The sequence below is a fragment of the Bombus flavifrons genome, chromosome 12 (assembly GCF_040668555.2).
Source record: "Bombus flavifrons isolate JBK064 chromosome 12, iyBomFlav1_principal, whole genome shotgun sequence".
NCBI classification, from domain to species: Eukaryota; Metazoa; Arthropoda; class Insecta; order Hymenoptera; family Apidae; genus Bombus; species Bombus flavifrons.
In genome coordinates this window covers 7,813,701-7,834,221 of record NC_138453.1, presented here as the reverse complement: position 1 = coordinate 7,834,221, position 20,521 = coordinate 7,813,701, and the positions used below count along the sequence as shown (strand labels likewise).

Genomic DNA, 20,521 nt, shown 5'->3' with positions numbered 1-20,521 from the left:
GCAGTAAAGTGCTTGTGACGGCTTCGAGGCTCGATTTTCTGTCGCTCGAACAATTTAGTTCGCGAAGTCGGCGAGAGAAAAATGTGGAAGGCGAAAAAAAGAAAAAGACAGCGTGTGCAGTGAAACTACGTTCCCTCTGATCCGCGGATTCAACGCGACTTTTCCGGTGTACACGTGTTACAAATCGACGATTCTCGTGATATAAACGTCGGTTTACTTTATACCCGCTCACCAACATGAAAAAAAATCGGCCATCGTAAAAAGGATTCAAACGTGCAAATTACCGTGGAAAATTATTGCGTTAGGACGTGAAAAGTACTCGCGCCGTTATTAACAAGCACGAGTGGTCGAAATGGAGTGAAAACCGTGTAACGCAAACCATGATGCCTATAACACGGGAAACTGTTAATTTCAACATTGATTCAAACTCCGTGCAAAACGTAGAAACCAATCTACTCTGCAGCGATAATTGGGTCGAACTTCGATGAATTATAAAGTCTTCTGATTTTTATGCAAATACGTATGTTCGAAAACATGATCGAAAAAGTAGAACGTTGGTAAAAAAAATTGTACCAATTGTATTATGTTGTATTGTATGTTATGTATGTTATTGTATGTTGTATGTTATGTACCAATTGTATTATGAAAAATACTAGATACTGTTGATATTTTATATATTTTTTCACGTTACGCGCTTTCTCTGCAATGTTGCGTTTCCAAATTTCCTAGAAATACATAGATATATCCGTCATGTAATTATAAATACGGAACAAATATCTAACCATATTCGCGCGCGCGCGTGAATATCCTCGTGGCACGTGATTCGAGAGAAGAATGAAAGATCGATGAGGCGTGAAGTTTGGAAGAACGTGCCGTTTCAAATTCATCGTTTTATGGGACAATGTCCGATCTCTCGATTCTTCTCGGTTTGGCAAACGATAGATAAATTTACGAATTTTCCTGCAAAATATTCCAGACGTGTGCGTTTTGTATCGAATAAACGTTTCGCAGAGAGCGCGTGTTATTTATTCCGCTGCGAGTTTACGTCAATTGCTCGTTGTACGTTCGCTCTGACAGAGATCGACACGCGTCGTCCAACGTTGTAAATTAATTTTTCAAAAACCGTCACGTTAATAGGAAGACAGGCCGAAACTGGACGCGTTTGGCAAACCGTTTTCGCAAAACGATGGTGTTGGCGTGTCTGTTTCGTTTAAAGGCTCGCTACCTGGCCAACGAATAAACTGATTATGCGATTGTCAAAACGTTTGCTAAGCCTTCAAAGCGACGACAGCGTCGAAAGACTAATTACAGAATGTAACAAGCTAGTTGCCTCTGCTTCAACGTCCACCGTTTGCTGACAAATGGATGCTACCTGCAATACCTTCGCCACTGACTGCGGATAATTAGCACGAGTGTAACCACTACTCGCTAGTGGAAGTGAAATTCAAAGGATAACGAAGATTGATGACGTCGACTAGGAATTTAGCTTGAAAATTGTCAAATTTTAGGTACTTTGTCTCTAGGACGAGCAAGATGCCATATCATTATCCATGGAAAATGTTGGAGAGTTTCGTTAGGCCAGATTTATGATACGGTGAAATACAATTGTTATTTTATAAATAACTTTAATAGTTCGTTTTATGATACGTAAGTAGAATTTTAGATTTGCCACTCAATAATAATTTAATTGACTTGTAACATTATTTGGATATATTTTTAGTTCATTCACATCACTAATTTCACAAGACATTAGTTAGGCTATAAATTTCAAAATTGAATTATAAAGAAAATTGAAAAATGTTGCGCCCAATTTTTATTCAAACCAGAGAACCGAATTTCAACTACAAGGTAGTACAACACACCAAGTTGATCAATTTTTATTGCATCTACTTGGAACTATAATCGATCTTTCAACGCTTAAACAAATCAAAGTTAAACTATACATAATTACCATATCTATCGGTGTATCTATTTATCAAAAACTCCCCCCATCCCCGCCATTTTCGACATTAATTTACTCGAAGAGTTTACGCATCCGGAAAATCTGCTACCAGCGACCATCTTTTATCCGGAATTATTAACCGAAGAAAGTAATATGTGGAATTTTCACCGAAAATGAAATGAGAATCGTTCAGCTTCGTGCTTTTCGGGGTTCCTTGGTAATCAGCTTATGAATTATTTACGCGAGTTCCGAGGACCGTGCGCAACTAACCGGATGTATGATTAAAACGGCGACTCCCGGTGAACCTAAAAGTTGCAGCGAACCACCTCAAAGCACGCGCTAAAATCGTGTAGGTAGGGGATCTTGATAACGTCACCTATTTCAATGCTGATGAAACAGACTGTGAAATGTTTTGAAAGCATACGATTTAGAGTTTCCTACGAGTAATTATGCGGAAAGCTTAAGTCGCTGTTTTAGGGAATGTTTGCTTGATCTTCACGGGATGGAGTACTTGGGGGATTTTCTAAAACAAATTTTTGTTCCAGGGAACCTGTTCGTGATAGCAGCGATCCTGCTCGAGCGAAATCTACAGTCAGTGGCGAATTATTTGATCGTCAGTTTGGCTGTCGCTGATCTTATGGTCGCTTGCCTGGTCATGCCCCTTGGAGCAGTTTACGAGGTATCGAAGTGTTGAATTTTTACCTGTTCATAAGTAAACCGCGGATGTGTAAACCCGAGCAGTAATTTCCGTTATTCGTTAAATATTGCAAAGAATGTTGTATTTTTATTATATGTATTTTTACAGCACGAAATTTCCCAAAAATACATAAAATACATCCGCAGTCTATTTATAATTTATAACTGTAATATTTATAATAGAAAACAATTCCATCGCGGAAAAAAACGCTTAATGTTTTATTTGTTGTATTATTAATTAACAAAGTTATTATGAAAGAAGAAAATTTTAATCGACCGATCTTTAAATTCCATGGTAATTTAGCGTATTGCAAGACAAACTGAATGAGTCCAAAAATCCCAAATTTCTCGTATTATACCGTTCGTGTGGTGAGTAGAATTTAATTTTAATTTCAACGTTGATGAACGCTTTTCGCCGAAAAGGGAGAAGGACGAGGCAACTCGGCTCGTTAATTTCTTCTCTGGTGGCTAAAATTTTTCAGAAATTCATTCGAAAATTCGGTTACCGCGTATCTTGTCAAGCTACGGGTAATTTAACGCATTCATTTTACAAATACGTACAGTGGCTCGGAAAAATATTTGAACTCTTAACATATGTATTATACGAGTATAAAACATTATGAAATTTTATTATCACCGTAATAAGACAAGACTCTAACTCAATTTCTAACCCCTATATACATTTTCAAATTGGCTCCTTTGACCAATATGATCATGATAATCGTGTTTCATTATAGCGCTAATAGAATTTCAAATTGTTTCGTATAAGACACATAATATATATTCATAAGAGGTTTCTTCAAGTATTCGCATACTTTCCTAGGCAATTTCGTAGCAAATGTAGATCGATCATAAGGTTTCTTGCCTCCAAGTTTTACGACGGAACGGTATTCGTTCAAAGCCAGCTATCGAAGATCGTTTGCAGTTAGTGGCTTTAGCCGTTCGATACAATTTGCGCCGGATTAAATTCCATGATTTAACAGAGAATTAACCAAGTAGTTGGCCGAACTCTCGTCATCTCGAAGAAGTACTCATCTTGTGCGCTGGTAATAGACCAGTTTAACTTTAATTGAGAAATTTAAAAAAGGATAAGAAAATAAGTGGAAGAATGGACCAAGTTAATAGGAAGTTTTGGGAAAATTCGTCATTCTGAGAAAATAATCGCGGGACTCACTAGCACTGTTTTCAACAGTGAACGAGATTCGATTTCAATTTCATTCGTTTCCTCTTCCAGAGGAGCAGCAGGATTGTTTCGGTTTAATGTATTCCAATGGATTTACGAAATCTTAGAAGACTCGAGAGCTCCTGCAACTTGCAGACGATGATGTATAATTAAAACGGACTCCCCATTATGTAAGAAACTCGTTACGCCCGTCGTTCTATGAAAATTAATTACCGTTTTGAAGTTGTTAAGACGATTACCAGGCAACTTACACAATCGTTTACACCGGTCTCGAATAGTTGCCTCGTCGTTTCTATTGTCCTGAATTTCGCGTGATATGATTGAAGTTGCTTCGAAATCCTTGCATCATGCAACTTGTTGTTCCGAAACCTATGAATCCAGAAAATAGGGAAATCGATTCTTTCGGTCGATGTTGCTGGAATTTAAGAATCTAAGAAATGAAAAAATTAATTATTCTTTCTGTCAACAAGGTACTGTATTTAAATAACTTTTATGGGAAAATAACATTCTGTAGCTAGTTATTCGCTGGAGAGGATTTACGTGGGTCGTTAAAGCTTTACTTTGACTTCTCGGATTTGTGACACAATATCTGAAATTTATGAATGTCCCGATCATTTATTTACCTCCATTCTGACCCGGCTCGTTGAACAGAATACAGTTAAAGATTCTTAAGAATATAGAGAGAACCAAGAATTGAATAATAAAAAGTGGGGAATAATGGGATCTAGAAATGCAAAAATGTAGGGAAGTTAATAGCAAGGGAACGAACATTTCAGGGATTTGGAACTTGGGAAAGTAGAATAATTGGTTCTTTCTATCGGTATTACTTGATAATGAATATTTCAGGGATTCAGAAGCCAAATTGAAAATCTCATCTCATCATACTATAGGAGCTCACTACAGAACATTTAATCTAAATTAAACTGCAGCACTGAAGCAATTTAAGGACTTCGATCATCCAATTAATTATAAAGCCGCGAGATTAGTCGCTTCTGGAATAAAGTTTCGAAAATATCAATAGAATTATTGTATTAACAAAGTCAAGATTAGAATAGATTACAATAAGAGGAAAAAATCAGTGATCGAAGATTATATTCTTGTAGCTCTGCTGTTGTCGACATATTTCCACGAGAACAGAATAATACTGCGCTCCGATTTCAATGAATTCACACCACATAGGAACTTCGGAGTCTTCGTTTCATGTTCTTTTCGGAACTTCATCGTACCCGAGGGTCTCCCAATTCGAGCGTTCTGCGAGCAGAGTATCCAAGCAAGGAGTCTCTGCAAGGAGTTGCAAATGTATCTGCACCGTCTGCGTAACGCGTTCTGTATGTTACGAGAACACCGCTGGAGTTGGAGATCTTTACATTGTGTTCTCAATGAGTTTACTAAAAATGGACGATTTTTAACCGACAAATAGTAAGAAATGCAGAAGCTGTGCGTATGTATAGAAATTCGATAAGAATTCACGATTTATTACAAATTTATTACTACTAAATATAGAAATTAACTTGGTGCTGCTTTCAGATGAATTTACCATTTATTTATCAGCTTTTAGATTAATGCCTAATTCGTTGACACCATAAGAGTTTGTTTTTTTCTATTATTGAAATCTTAAGAAATTGTTTCTTGTTTGTTAATTCACTGGAATCATAGGAGGATACATGAGAGAAGTTTCTTCATCTAGTAGCTATTAATTACACAGACTAATTAATTCGTCAAACTGACAAACTAGTATTTAATATTTAAACACCGATTACCATTTTATTCCTTTCCCTTTAAGCAGATGTTTTATAAAACTTTTTTCGTATGTAAATTCTACGAAATCCATCTAAGTGTAGAACACAATCTAGCTAAAGTAGGCGTCTACGTTTATCCATCAAAGGGGAGATATATCAGAGGAATTCCAGGGCCTGTAATCCTCCGAAGTGAAGGTGCTCGATCTCAATCTTCGAGCAATTCCTCATTCCGTAATGCACGTGACGGATATACAGCTTCCTAGCTAGACGTCGCAATGAGCAGCTTCTTATTAGCCAAAGAAACTTCTCTACGTTATATTGTCTTAGAAATTATAGACCGCGTTCAACGCTTTCAAGATGATTTACATACGGCTTCTTGACTGTTACTGCCATTCCAATGTTAAGTTAGGTTCCCGCTTAGTTGGACGGTTACTGAAATTCACGTTCTTCTTACCGGCAAACAGCGCCTTTAATGTGTTTCACCATTCTGACGTGTAGTCTTGCCTCTACTCTAAGCTTACGTGCACGCAGGCAAACCGTGATAGCGATTCTCCGCTCTGAACTTGTTTAAAATTGTGCAGCTGCTCAAACAAAAAACGTGCGCTGTTGTCCGAAAGCATCTGAACACTTGGCTATTCTTGGCAGGGTGTAATTTAATTACAGAATCGCAAGTAAAAATTATATATTAACCAATGAATCACACAGGAACTGATCAATTCATCGATCGAACTTGATAAAATCGTAAATGGAAATGCAGAGGAAAGTGAAAATTACAAATATTATTTTGAAAAGTTCATCCTAAAATTCGCGCTCATTTATACTATCTCCGTAACGAATAAACTCATGAAAATAAGCTCCACATTTATTGAGATGTTGAATGCTAATTGCGTTCGTGACTAATAAAATGAGGGGAAATTAGTATGTAAAATGATGTTGATCATGGAATTTGGCTTCTGAGAGGCTCAAATAATAACTACGTCCTGCATTTGTTATTTTATATTTCCCAGCTGTTAGTCGCTCATTAATTCATATATTTCACGTTCATGCGTTGTTGCTATAAAATATACGTAAAATGTCCAGGTACTTACAAACAGCAATGTAGCCGAATGTGAGAAGTAATTCTAGAAAAAATTCAGTCTAATTCCTGACATTGAATCTTTCGAGCTTTACAGCAAATAAAAATCTCCGTTCTATTCATACGTTTAAATTTTTAAGTTTGAATTTGTACAAAGCACCCGACGCGCAACACAGAACCACTGACACGTCCTTCTCGGAAACACATCGCAGCCCAGTCGGAACTAAAGCAAAGGCCCGCCGGTCACAGACTACACGCCGAGGATTGAATATTTTTGGGAAGCTTTGACAATGTCAGTCGACTCAGTACAAACAAGGCAAGTTGGTCAAAGGTTGAGCGAGCAAGTATTTGTATCTGTTTCTCGGAAGGTGGGAAGCTGTCTGAACAATTTCCTGTTTCTGCACTTACCAACCGGATTCTGCAAGCTCCTAATTAGAACAAACTATCTTGCCGAACCCGTGCCTTCCCTCCGTCTTTAAATGTTCCCCATTCGATCTTTATTCGCCGCCTTTCCTCTAATCGTTCCCTCGTATATTTGCCTTTCCCCTAATCGTATTACTTCAACTGTACGCCACTCTTGATATCATTCGCCGTCTATATACGTTCACCTTGGTACGTAGCAACAATCCATTCTCTGCTTTTCGCCAATTTATCTCAACTGCCTCGCTGCGACGAGGGCAAGAGAATCGTACCGACACATAGACTCGTTCAATTTTCTATTTCTTACTCGCGAGGATACGGCCGCGTTTAAAGCACATGGCGTGGAAACGCAGTCGCCTTTCTTGCTTCCGCCACTTTTCTCCTCTTCTCCTACTTTCTATCCGACGGTTCTCCGTCGTCTTTCCGCTTGATGGCCGCTCTGCCCTGTGTGGTAATGTAATTGGAAAGCTTGGCCAGTCAAGCCCGGGTGTCGAGCACACAGCGGTTTCCCGTTCTGTTTTTCCCTGTAGCAGCGTGAGCCGCGTTTGGTTACACGGCGAATTCCTGATGTCCGCGAATTCCTGATGCGCGTTTCACTGCGTACCTCGAAACGCTAGCTGTTACTCTACTTATCTAGCTCGTTTTGTTTCAATTTTATTAAGGATGCCGGAAGAATGTTCTTTGAGAATGTAGTCAAATTGTATTAAATGAATGAAATTGTTGGATTTATTTAAGAAGTGTGGTGAACGCCGCAACATGTCGCAACATATATGCGGTTATACTACTAGTTTTCACACTTTTGCTTCTATACGTGGTCATTATAATTTTGATTACAATTTTGTAACTTTTCAAATGGATATTACGGTAATATATATCACATACTGTGTTGTATTAAGATATTCGTTCGTATGGTGCTTTCATTTTACGTTTATATCACTAGCTTCTGTATTTTCACTCGTGCAGATCCCCACGGCGATTTTCTCCTACGCTCTTACTTTTTTCAATAAATATCAAGGCAGTATGTAGTGCTCAGGATATAACACTGTGCTATGAAGGTTCTGAACGTGTTAGAGAAGTCTGTACGCTCCATAATGTGTCATTAAAATGTTTTCTAGTTTGCCACTTTAATTTTATACTACTGGTTTCTACAGTTTCATTCGCATGTGTTCTCGGCATGGTTTTAGCTCCAACTTTTTAATTTTTTTAAAGAAGTGTCTCGGTAATATTTAATATTATATATAGTGTATATATATGTAGCAAAGAAGATACTAACACTGTGCCGTAAAAGTAGTTAGCTATTTTTAATCATCGTTTGTTTTCCAAGAATAACAAAATTTTCCGCCGGAAAGTTTTGTCGTGTATTTAAATTGCAAGACGAAAACTGCTCGTCGTGGCAATAAAAGCTAAGTTAAAAAACGCTACGCTGAAGGAATATTCGTAGTATAAGAATGCTACGAATTTTCTGTTCGACTTCAGGCAGTTCCATAAATGAACGTGTATCCATAACATTCCGTTCGTTCTGAAATTTAATTTCATAGTTCCAGAACTTATATTGTTTGTGCTCTCGTATCGAATAACTAGTTTGCTGGCCGAGTTTTCGCGACTCAAAAGTTTCATTTTTATCGCCCTGTGCTCGGCCTATCTTCTCAAATCCTTTTCTCTTTTCTCCCGTTGTTAGCCAAATTTACGTTGCCTCCTTCCAATTTCCTTCAATTTCCTTTTACCTCCGTTTCTTTGTTCTTCAGCTCATGTCCCTTTTATGCTCTCCTTCTCTTTCATTTCGCAGACCAAGAAAATTTTACCTTCTGCATACAGTATATTTTTTTCATGTTTCCCGACGCCACTTTCCCTCGTTCCGGAATTCTTCTCATAATCTTATTTATCTCTTCCTCCATCACCGAATCGTTTATCTTCTGTATCTTCTATAATTCTCTTTAATAGATACTATTATCCGTCAGAATTTAAAACGTTATATTTATCCTTTATTTTATTTCGGATCGTATACGTAGGATTTATCAGATTTTCTTCCTCCTTCAATAAACGTTTGATGAAAGGTATCGATAAAGAAAGAATGGAACGAAATTATGGGAGACAAAGCACGGGTTAATGGCGCATCTCATCGGATAGTCGATAGAAAATTTCGCGGAATTAATCGGGAATGCGTTCGATTTGGACGGACGATCTAAATTGCCATGTTATTGTAATAACGTTACAAATCGTTGGAATCGCGTTCGCATGACAAAGATTAATTTTATCCTCAGAGATATGAAATAGCAGAGATTTACAAGGGGATTCGCACTGTGGCGAAATTTATCGGTTCGGCAGACTGCGAATCTATTTAATTTAGTCATCTGTAACTTTACATTGAAGTATGCATTCCCTTTCATTTTGTGCAGCTTTACATTATTTTAAAATACATACGTCGAATATTCGCACGATGACATTTTCAACGAAGAACGATGGACGAATCAAAGGTAATCAATGGACGAGGCAAAGAATGTCACTCGTCAAACATATGATATTTCATCGACGAGGCGACATGGAGAAGTCTGGCTGGCACAAATTTAATGGAATATTGAGAATAAATCGGCGCTCGCGTAACTTATTGCTCGCCACGACGAATGTATCATTACGGACAGATATATCATACATGCAGAGAACCGAAATTTGCAACACTTTCTGTCCATTTCCACTAATTCTCGATTGAAAACCATCAAAATGCATTGTGAAGGCAACGTTCCATTTAGGAAATTCTATCTCACAAAAAGGAAAATACTCGTACGCTTGTCGTAGAGAACTTTCATATATTGCGTGTGTCAACTGACACATTTTGAAATTTCCTTAGCATTGTATTAAAAAATTAGTATATATTAGGTTGTCCGGAAATTGTCTTTCTTTCGCAAACGTGTTTTTTATAACAGTGCACCTTCGTACAAACGTGAAGCCAAGTCTGTGAAATATCACGGCGTTTATGTCAATAGAACAAAATGGATCGTACGTAATTCGACAAAATGATATAAAACAGAAAACGTTGTGCGTCTATTACTTCCTCATAAAACGAAAGAAACTTTTCGGACAACCTAATAACACGAATAATAATCTTAAACGTATAATTGGTGCTAAAGATGGACTGAATAAATATCGTGATTTATACTATAATTTATAATTGACTCGTTAAATGCTTTGATAATTGTTGTAAAACGTACATTTGTGATAAATATCTTCTAACTCCTATATACATTTTCTGATTCGTTTCAACTCTCACTAATATCATCGTGGTATTGGTTTCTCGTTGCGATTCTAAAGAAATTTTAAAACATTTTCTACAAGACGCATAATATATTCGTAACATATTTCTGTAAGTGCCTGGATATCTTTACGTTAATTTACGTAAAAATCCAAGACGTTAATTTGTCTGCAGACATAAGCTATCCATTGAAAAAATTGAAGCGAAACGAGCGCGCAGAATTAGACGAAGTAAGAAGGGTCGAAAGAAAACGAGAAACTGCTGAGAAACATTGCTATGCTTCTCAAGGTAAATGCACTTATTTGAAAGCTCGTGATATTGCGAGCTGCTCTTAGTGTGTTCCAAGGATGCGATGTTCATGCTGAGGAGCAAGCTTAACCCCATGTAAAGAATCTGTGTCTGTGTCTTGAGAACGTGGCAAGCTTATTTGTCGCGACTCGTCTCGTCTACAATTTTCCTTCGCTATTTCCTTTCCCATTTCGCGTCGACTTCGTGTATCGGATGATCCAGCGAAGCTTGGCTGTATCCTTCGCCGCGGCTCCCTCCATTTCGAACGGTATTAATACACTGATTGGAATTGCTGGTCTTTCCATCCGCGAAGATGGGAGCTTGGATTAACCTTATCTTCTTCCATTTCAAGAACTGTGAATTATATTGTGAATCAGTGCACTGCTAGTTTTTATAAAATAGTTATGCTATACTAACTTTATAATTACACTGTATTTAATTCTAGCATTTACGTACTAATTAATTAGGTCCAATATATATTCGTGTGATATGGTGGAACTTGCGTACAAAATTGCCTAGAAAAATTTGATAATACGAAATGGAGACGTATGAAGTGTAAGAGTAAAACGCTTCGTTGCGGAATAAGGGTACGTGTCAGTTAAAAAATTAGTTACATTTTTCCAACTTGTAAGAGCATTTCGTTGCAGAGAATAGAGTTGTTAATTAATCATGAAACTAAAAAGATGATACGTTTCAAGGTTAACACACAATTCTCAAAATCTCGACCCACACCGCTATGATCTTCAATTCACCATTTAGTCTTCTAACATGAAAAGTAAGAGAGATTCTAAGTGGAGGGCTCTGTATATTTGATCGTCTTAACATATTCTTCGAACGACAATTCATCGCGATACACATCTGGTGTAGCTATAATCTAACATTCTCATCTTAAATATGGAGTTCTGTGACTACAAAGTCTACTGCAAATTAAATGGTTCTTGTGTTGTAAATGTGTATAGGTTTCCACGCTTTGTCGACTAGAGCAGATATTAAATTCGATGCAAAGTCAAAAAGCATTCCCCGCGATACTACAGGAACGTTTACTTCCAGCATCTTCACCTTTCTGCACGAAGCTGTTCCATTTGTTTGTCGAAGAGTTTAGCTCCCTTTGGTGGGCGTGCCAGTGCACACATTGTGCCAGCATTTCCACTGAAGTATGCTTCTGCGCATAAAAGTAGCTGGAATGACTGCTTTTCTTTCCCCTCTTTCTTTTCTCTTTACCTTCTTTTTTTTATAATCCTTTTTATTTTATGTTCTCCTTCTTATGATTATTTCGGAGCGTGGTGCTTGTGAAATTTAAAGGTGCATTCGTGGCCTCGTTGTCTCGTTTTTCCACGCCTCGATCAGAACTGTCGAGAAATCTACTCCGAGACTCGAGATAGTTGTCTTTAAATTGCAACACGGGGATCGACCCGTTCCTCGGTAATGATCCCGTTGTGGCGTCATTATCCGGAGAAACGCGTTTCCCGTGTTATTCGCGAATTATCGATACGTGACTGTCATCGCCGACTGCGTTTTAACCGTTGAGAATTCGCGGCCAGCACGGTTCATCGATGAAAGATCGCGACAGATGTACGATAATAAAATACAAATTCTATCGAAATTTCTAGATGATTTAATATTGTGAACGATTAATATCGCGAGCAATTCTATTATTTTCGATCAGATACCTGACATCTATATAATTTTCACTGAAAATTTCCAAATTTCCGGATTGTTTGAAATTGTGATAAATTATGGCCCTGTGTTATCAAAAAGATGCTTGGGAATGCTACAATTTCACTGTTTTATGAAACTCATATCTGCTTTTGTTCGGCGCGAAATTAAATTCTTCATAACTTGAGAAATGAGACTTAGACAATATTTTTGTGCATGAAATTTCTTCATGCACAAAATATACGTAAATCATATAAAAATATCGCTCGTTTTTCTTAATATATTGTATGGTCTCTTACGAGTACAATCAAAAAAATGATTCCGAACCTTTACGTAATAACGTACATCACTTAACGTCATTTTTTCCATTTACTATTTGAAATCTTTAAGAGGAAGAAGCTCAGTCTCTTTCAGAATATTTCTCTCTTTCACAGATATTTTCCAATTTTGTCACTAATTACTCACCTCCTGTTTAATGAATTTTTAATTTAGCTGAAATTCCTATCAAAGGAGAGTAACAGATAGAGCCGTGCTTCAACCAATGATTCATGAGTCTTTCAAATATTAAATTCAGCCAATCGAGTGAATCGGTTTAACGAACGATACCGAACTGTACATAACGTGGCACGTTGCTATTTGACGTTAACAAACAAATACGCAAACGGCAGCGAAATGATAAATTCAAAATCAAGCAGAACGAAACACACCGTGTGTTCGACCTGCCGACTTACATTTCGTCTTCAGAATATAGAGACGATGTTTTCTTCCTACTTGCAAGATTTTCAAACGAGTTATTCGCACTGTCTCGTTACGTATGAATTGCGTTTGATAGAGTTTGATTCGATGATGGAAGTTCGAAAAACGATAGACACGTACAGCGTCTGGAAAAATTCATTCCATCAGGATTCGCAATGGTGATGCCCCTTGAGAGTTAATAAACGCTCGTGCGAGAAGTTACCATTGAAATATTTACGAGGCAACCATATTTTCGCAGTGAAACATGATTCGTTGGATTCTATTTTACTCGAACGATCTGTAGGAAAGTTGCTTTTTCCTAATACGATATTTAAAACTATTGGTAAGAATTATTCTTTAGAATTTTAGAATTACTCTTCCTTGGTTTATAATTGCGTGCAAAGTTATAAAAAATTGTAAAAAGATTAAGTAGATGACATACAAAAATGATAGAAGAATAATACTTATCTTTGAGACAAGGAAGAAGGCGCGCTCGTGAAGTCGGCGACAAAACCAAGACGGACGCGTTTTGGATTATCGTCGTGTTTACGAGGATTTTAAAACGAGGCTGCCTAATAGGTTTACCCTGACGAGGTCGCCGTAAAGCTTCGTGAAACACGGTTAAACCCGCGGGATCCTTTCAACGCGAAATCGTCATAAGGACTCTTTACGTTAGCCATCACGAGAAAGCTCCGGCTAGTACGAAAATATTATCCAGCCTTCTTGTCACATAAACGACCGAAACATAATCTCAAAGAAGAGAAGCATATCGATCCAACAGTGCATCTGCTTCATAGAATTTTCAAACTCGTTGCCGTAATTGAAGTATTAAAATCCAACGGGACGTTCGACGCTTAGAATCAAATTCCAAATTTTCCGTGAATTTGGAAAGTTTGTTACGAAGATCTTGCAATAAAAAGCAGAGAAGTTTCCGAGTAAAACAGCGTACACACGTTGAAGTAGAATATCAGAGAAGCGGTTTAACGGACGTTGTCAGAGGAGCTAGAATTTATCTAAATGGCGATAAAACGTGCAAGCTGACTGTTAGCGTTGTGAAAGGAACAGAACTTGCAATCGTTAGAATCTTCTGTATCGTAAAAATCCAACGAAGACGATGGAAGATATCGTCAGCTGTAAATGCTCTTGGATCCTCTTGAATGTGGACACGTTGAACTACGGAGTATTTGTCGAGAGCTCCCAAAGAATGAGAAACTTATCCTAGGGGAACGACGCGACAGGTCGCGTTCGAAATTCACGGCTGAAGTTGAAAGTTCAAAGTCTCGAGGTGGTGAAAATTTCGCCAACGTGTTACTCGAATACGCTATGAGAGCTCTCTATCAGTGATAGCAACATCTTTGTCGTGTTAGAGCACATGTAGATGATGTAGGTGAATTTGCAGGTTGTGGAGATTACGACTACTCGTTGATCGTGGGTTTACGAGTCATTCGTTTGTAGGTTTTATTTCCTATGGGACGATACAGAACGTGTACAAGTGATCTATCGATTTTCATAGCGAGGAATATTAGTGTTTAACTCGGATAAAAGTAGTATTTTCTTGGAATATTCTTCTTCCAATTTTTAGTATTCATCTTCTCATTTAACTTCAATCTGAAATTTTGGATAAGGGAAGATTTGTTTTATCATTTGTATAATCGTAGCTATCGTTCGTTGATGAATTTCATTCCTTGTACAATAAAATTGTACGAAACGACATGCATGGAAATGATCTTGATTCTAATGCATTGATTTTAATAATAAAGAACACTCGCGCTTCAAACACTGAAGGTGCCATTTTCTTCAAGTGTGTTCTTCTTTTAAAAGCCGTTTTTCTTTACAAGCTACGCATTCCTCTCAACTTGTAGCATTTATCACCGTCACCGAGATTTTTAGATATTAAAGTGAAAGAGTATTTTCTGTCATTCGTGAACGTGCGAACGAGGATGCAATATCGTCGACTTTTTCTGGTCGGATAGCAACGCGATCAATGAGAAATCACGCGCGCAGCGTCAAGGGAAACCGTAACGAATTGAGAGAAAATAAAATCGGGACAACTGGTTCGACGGGAGAAAGGTTTATGTACACATGGAAAGAGAATGGCCGACTTGGAGCAAGAAAAGCAAGCGAACGTTCCACGTGTGCGAAAAGCTTTCAAAGGATCCGACGCTTATCCGTGAATCCAGCTGGAAGCCATAGAGGGATGCAATTGAAATTGAAGGTCCTGTGGAGTCTTCGAAGGTTTCGATACAGACGCACGTGAAACTTTTACATTCGAATCAAGGACGCTCCGACTAAGGGAATGCAGATCATATGGGCTGGCAGCTAAGGAAATGCGGATTTTGTCGATACCGACTAATCCGCGTTCTTTAGTTGCAAAACCATTCAAATGTACATAAAATACATAAAGACGTACGAAGATACGTAAAGATTCGTAATACGTCGAGTATTTGCTAGCATTTGATCCCCTGTATTCTACCCGAAATTTCTTCTTTTGTCTTGTGTCACATATTGCTCTCGATATAATCGGCTGACGAATTCTTCGAAGAAAAAATCGCAAACGATCCGACTTTGAGCTGAATGAAACACTGTAGCTTAAAGAACAGCGAAAAATAGTAGATTGTAGATAATATTTAATATAGATGTCATGAAAGCTGTCTTGAACAAATAATAACAAGTGTTAAAAATGATGGATAATAATAGATCATAATGGGATATAATGAATAAATGGCTGCTGAAATATCTTTATAATTGCAGCGAATGTATGCTTGTATCAAGTGTTTTGCAGTTTCAATGTACATATTCGTTTCGAATTTTATAATTATATTCATGACAGTCGTGTCTCATTACAACACTAATAAAATTTCAGTACATTTCTCATAACTAAATGGCAAACTTTTATGGGAAATTCAAAGCTAGAAAAATGCACAAAATGCAAATAATATGGAAAAATCTATAAAATATGGAAAACGTAGCTGCCGTTCATAATATTTCACTGATAAGTAAAAATTTTGTATCTCGGTTCCACATTTTTGATTCTTTCATGAAAATTTGCATAAATATCTGTCTACTTATAACGCATGATATATTGACAACAGATTTTTATGAATAGCCAAATATTGCCAAGCATCGTACTTTCGAACTATTGCCACGCTATCGTTTTATTATTAATGCTGACGCATATTTTCGAAAATCGAACGATGCCAGTAAAAAAGTGGACACGCGTGACTTATCGTTCCTCCTTTTCGTTCTCCTCGATTTCCTTTTTACGCGGAGTAAGCAAGCGAGAGGTGAATGCGCGAATTCTTATAAATAGTCGTGGAAACCCGATTTATTTTTCTCCTCCGAACACGACAAAGCACCGTGGCTTCTCCTTACTTATTTTTCAACCAAGCCACCCTTTATCTACCCGTCTTGACGTTTCTATTTTCGATGCATCCTTCGTCCCATCCCGGAACGTCTGCTTATTGAAAGGTTCTCGTACCGATTGCATGACATCCTTCCGCTTCGTCGCGTGTCATATTTCTTTCCTACATGCAACTGGAAGACACGCTTGACCGTTCGTCGCTTCTCCTGGAAAATTGCTCGTTTCTATAAAATCGTTTGTCTGGATGCAACGAACCGAGCTTCGATAGGCGGGCCATGGCTGGAACGTGACTGAAATTTTTGTAAAAGTTTCTTCGAGAAGATTGACCTCTTTTTCTGTCCTGAAATTGATCTTCAAATTGAATGGAAGATGAAACTGGGGTGGTGTCTGCATCAAAATTGACATCGAGGAAGATCTGCCAGAATTTCAAAAGGTTATTTCGTTAATTTAGAAACCTGCAATCGACATTTCAATCTTTTTCATTACGTTTTCTTGAAATTATGGGAATTTCAAGATACCGGTCGGTGTATACGTATGTCGAAGTTGTACGTGAAACGTTAAATGCATTTTCATCGGTACCGTGTTCTGCGGATTGATTGCTGATTTCCTAATAATTGCAACAATGAAACACGAAACGTTTTAAATATTATCTCGAGTAAAGATTACACTGTGTTTTCCTGATATATAACCAAACACACGTGGCAAGTTTTCAGCCCCTTACGCTATAATAATCCAATAATTTTTCCTCCTAAGAACGACACCTGCAAATAGAAATACCCTTGAAAGAATTTCAAGAAGGTTTCGAAAATCCAAGATCGTCTTTCACCCAATTTAATATCGCTCAGTATCGTGTCAGTTGCTACGTGCGTTTAAAGAACTTTTTCGTCGGAAAAATTCGATTCGAACGTTTCTCGAATTTCGCGAAGCGTAGCTGATACCCGTGTCCTCTTGGTAAAATTGTTGGGAAAGCTTAATCATCGAATTGAATCGTTCTTCGGAACTTTATTTCGACCAAAAACTGACTTTCTGAGCCGTCGATTCCATCCGGATGGATTGATCCAATTTTTAAGTTATCTCGCGATTGCGTGCGATAGACGAGGAACTTTCATTGGCAGTCAGCCTCGGGGCGGAAGTAGAAGATTATTGATCGAAGTTGAACGAAGAAATATGCTCCAGAGGGGCTGGTTCATCGGCTGATTGCACGCATGTACAAAGTATTGCGGGGAGGAAAGGGGCAAAAGGGCGAACGAAGCTCGCGATAAAATAAAGCTTAAGTAGTATTTAGCGCGACATCCTGTGTTTATTCAATGATTGCCGGTCTCTTGATACTTCGTACTTAAAACAATTACGGGAGGAGCGACACCCTAAAGCTTTACTGAGTCTGAGAAAATTATTTACTCGTTGATAATTTAATCGTATTCTAAATTGAGTGCATTGTAAACAAGCTGTAAGAGCGATAAAGGGGTGCGAAAGGGCAAGTCAGGGGTTGAATCAGACGCTTTAATCTCTCTTGCATGTCATTTTAACGAACGATAAAAAAAGCACTACGTGTATATTTGAAATTATTATTTTATCGTCCTTTGCTTCGTTCGAAAGTGAGGAGAATTAAAAACTTGGACTTCCACGATAGAATTATCAGTGGAGTCTATGGATGTTGGATTTTTCAGGAGAAGAAAAATAATCATTTTATTTATCTCTGTGGGGCGTGAAAGAATTTCGCCGTTTCAAAGGTTGCGTTCAACGGTTTTGTTAAACGTGTCCTAAATGCGACTGCATTCTGCTACTTCCGGTTTTCTTCACTCGAAAGAATCGCCCGATGCGCATGGTAAAAAGGACGCAGTTTCTTTCTATAGCGTCCTCCGTATCTCGGGATGCCTGTGTACCGTTCGTTATTGTTCAGCCGTTCCATTTCTGCTGATCTCGGCCCCGAATATATATGTATATACACTCTTATTCCGTCTCTCTCCACTGCATCGCATTTTTCTCAATTATTTTCTCCTCGTTTTCAAAACGTTTTGCGACCGTTCGAGAATGTATTGTAAAACAAACGTCGTTGAGTTTTTCGCCCAGGAATTAACATTTTTATTTGATAAAAATAAAATGATCAATTACTCTTTTTTCTGGGACAAATATAGCGATTTACAAAGATATTTCGACAGTCATTATAGAAAACTTTTATCAATATATTGTACACGTTGTATAAAGAATTTTGAAATTTTATTAGCACCGCTGTTCCAACTATTAGGTTGTCCGAAAAGTTTCTTTCGTTCTATGAGGAAATAATAGACGCACAACGTTTTTTGTTTTGTATTATTTTGTCGAATTACGTACGAGCCATTTTGTTTTGTTGACATAAACACCGTGACATTTCACAGACTTGGTTTCACGTTTGTATGAAGGTGCACTGTTGTAAAAAACACGTTTGCGAAAGAAAGACACTTTCCGGACAACCTAATATATTGGTCAAATTTGAAAGTAATCTGATTATGTGTACAGAAGTTACGAAACATTTACTGCAATTCTGTATTTGAAAAAAGATTGATATACGGCACGAATAATTCAATTGAATAAATAGAAAGTCGCACTAATTATTTCGGTTAGTTAACCTAATGGATAATTGATTGTTTAAATATTTTTGTGATCTCTGGATAATATATGTTTGCACTAAATATCTCGTGGTTTCGAAATTTTTAAATTATTCTATAACACGCATAACAATATATATCTATAATAGGTTTCTACAAATGTTCGAGTATATTCGTGAGCATTTGTAGATTCTCCAGAAGCGTCGATAGATTTTCTAGAACAAATTGTTCAGCAGAAGAGGAAGAGAAAAATGTGGAAAGGCGAAGCGCGATAGGAGTCACTGGCAAAGACAAAAGTCGATTGGCTTTCGGAGCTAGATTCCAATACCATGAATGGACTTTTAAGCAGGCGTGCGTCACTCTTTCCTATATATCTTCTCCTCTCTTATCAGTCGAGCTCTTCCTTCCTTCCAATCTCTTGCCCCTTGTCTTGGGGATTCTTTGAACCGACCTCGCTCTGATTTCACGCGAAATTCGCCAGAATAACAGAAAAAACGCTAATTGCTGCAAGGAAGCCTTTCGTTCGAAAGTTGATTGTTAAGGCTTCCTGAAAATTTGTAGTGCCGGGTATTTTAGCAATAAGCAAAACTTATTTGTTAACGTCAAATGTGTTTTTTCAAACGTTCATAAAAATCCGAAAAACTTCATCAATTCATTAACTTTCTAAAAGATTTACATCTTCGCGTCTAATAAATTATCTTTATTCTCAAATATGTCGTATTAAAATTCTTCCATTTAATCATGAGCTGACATAAAAATCAGAAAATCGACAAAATTGTATTATCAAGTTTCTCTCCCGATCTTCATATTAAAAATCCAACAATTGAAAGTACAAAGTTTAAGAGTTGCTCAAAGTAGAAAGATCCAGGAAGTCTAAATAGTTCAAAATGCCCGCGTAATTGTCAACATCAGCTAAATATTCGGCAGTTTCCTTGACGATGAAATGCATGCGTCCAAACCAAATAAATATTCAACTCTTAAAACCGGTTCAGAAGACTAAAATATTCTCGTTCCAAAGATTCCACCTTTCAAAACAATTTTCTAAATAATACTCGTATTTTTCGGAAATTTAATGACTCTCTGTCAGACAGTCTGTAACAACGTCTTTATGGCCAACAGCTAGGGAAAGGGGATGCTGGTTAGTAAAAATAGAAAGTGAAGACTCTCGACAAAGGATGGAGGTTTTTTGCAAGGTGTGTAGCTGAATTTTTCAAGGAGCGAAGCAAAGGACGATATTCCGTCGAGTGGTTCTTCAGGGACGTGGAAAAATGTTCTCACATGAATTGTATCCTTTGTGAAGTGCCATTAATTTCCCACCCTGGTCATCTCCCTTGGTAACTTTCAGTTCTATACCCTGCCTCATTTAACCGGCAGTTCTCGATTCAACGAGCCTGGCCTGATTTCGTTTATCCGAGATAACCGAGGTCCCCGAATGTAAGTGGAAATTGAGTTCGCCTGAGTCATTTCACGTAATACTTAAGGCCTTATTTCGATGTCGTTTTCCTCGTCTACATTTAGGTTCCGTCCCTTCAGGGTTCTATATTAATTATTCGGCTGGGCTTGTTTAGGGGCCGTACAAAGGGCCGTAGAGACG

The 20,521-nt window shown here is 37.7% G+C and overlaps 1 protein-coding gene across 11 annotated transcripts in view; it reads left to right on the top strand.

Annotated features, from left to right (window-relative positions):
* Window positions 1-20,521, top strand: part of 5-HT1 (serotonin receptor) — a 162,108-nt gene that overhangs the window by 126,661 nt on the left and 14,926 nt on the right. For all 11 annotated transcript variants that reach the window (XM_069124637.1, XM_069124632.1, XM_069124634.1 and 8 more), the window contains one exon: window positions 2,488-2,621. In XM_069124637.1, coding sequence (XP_068980738.1) covers window positions 2,488-2,621 — 134 coding nt within the window. The remainder of the gene's footprint in view (window positions 1-2,487; window positions 2,622-20,521) is intronic.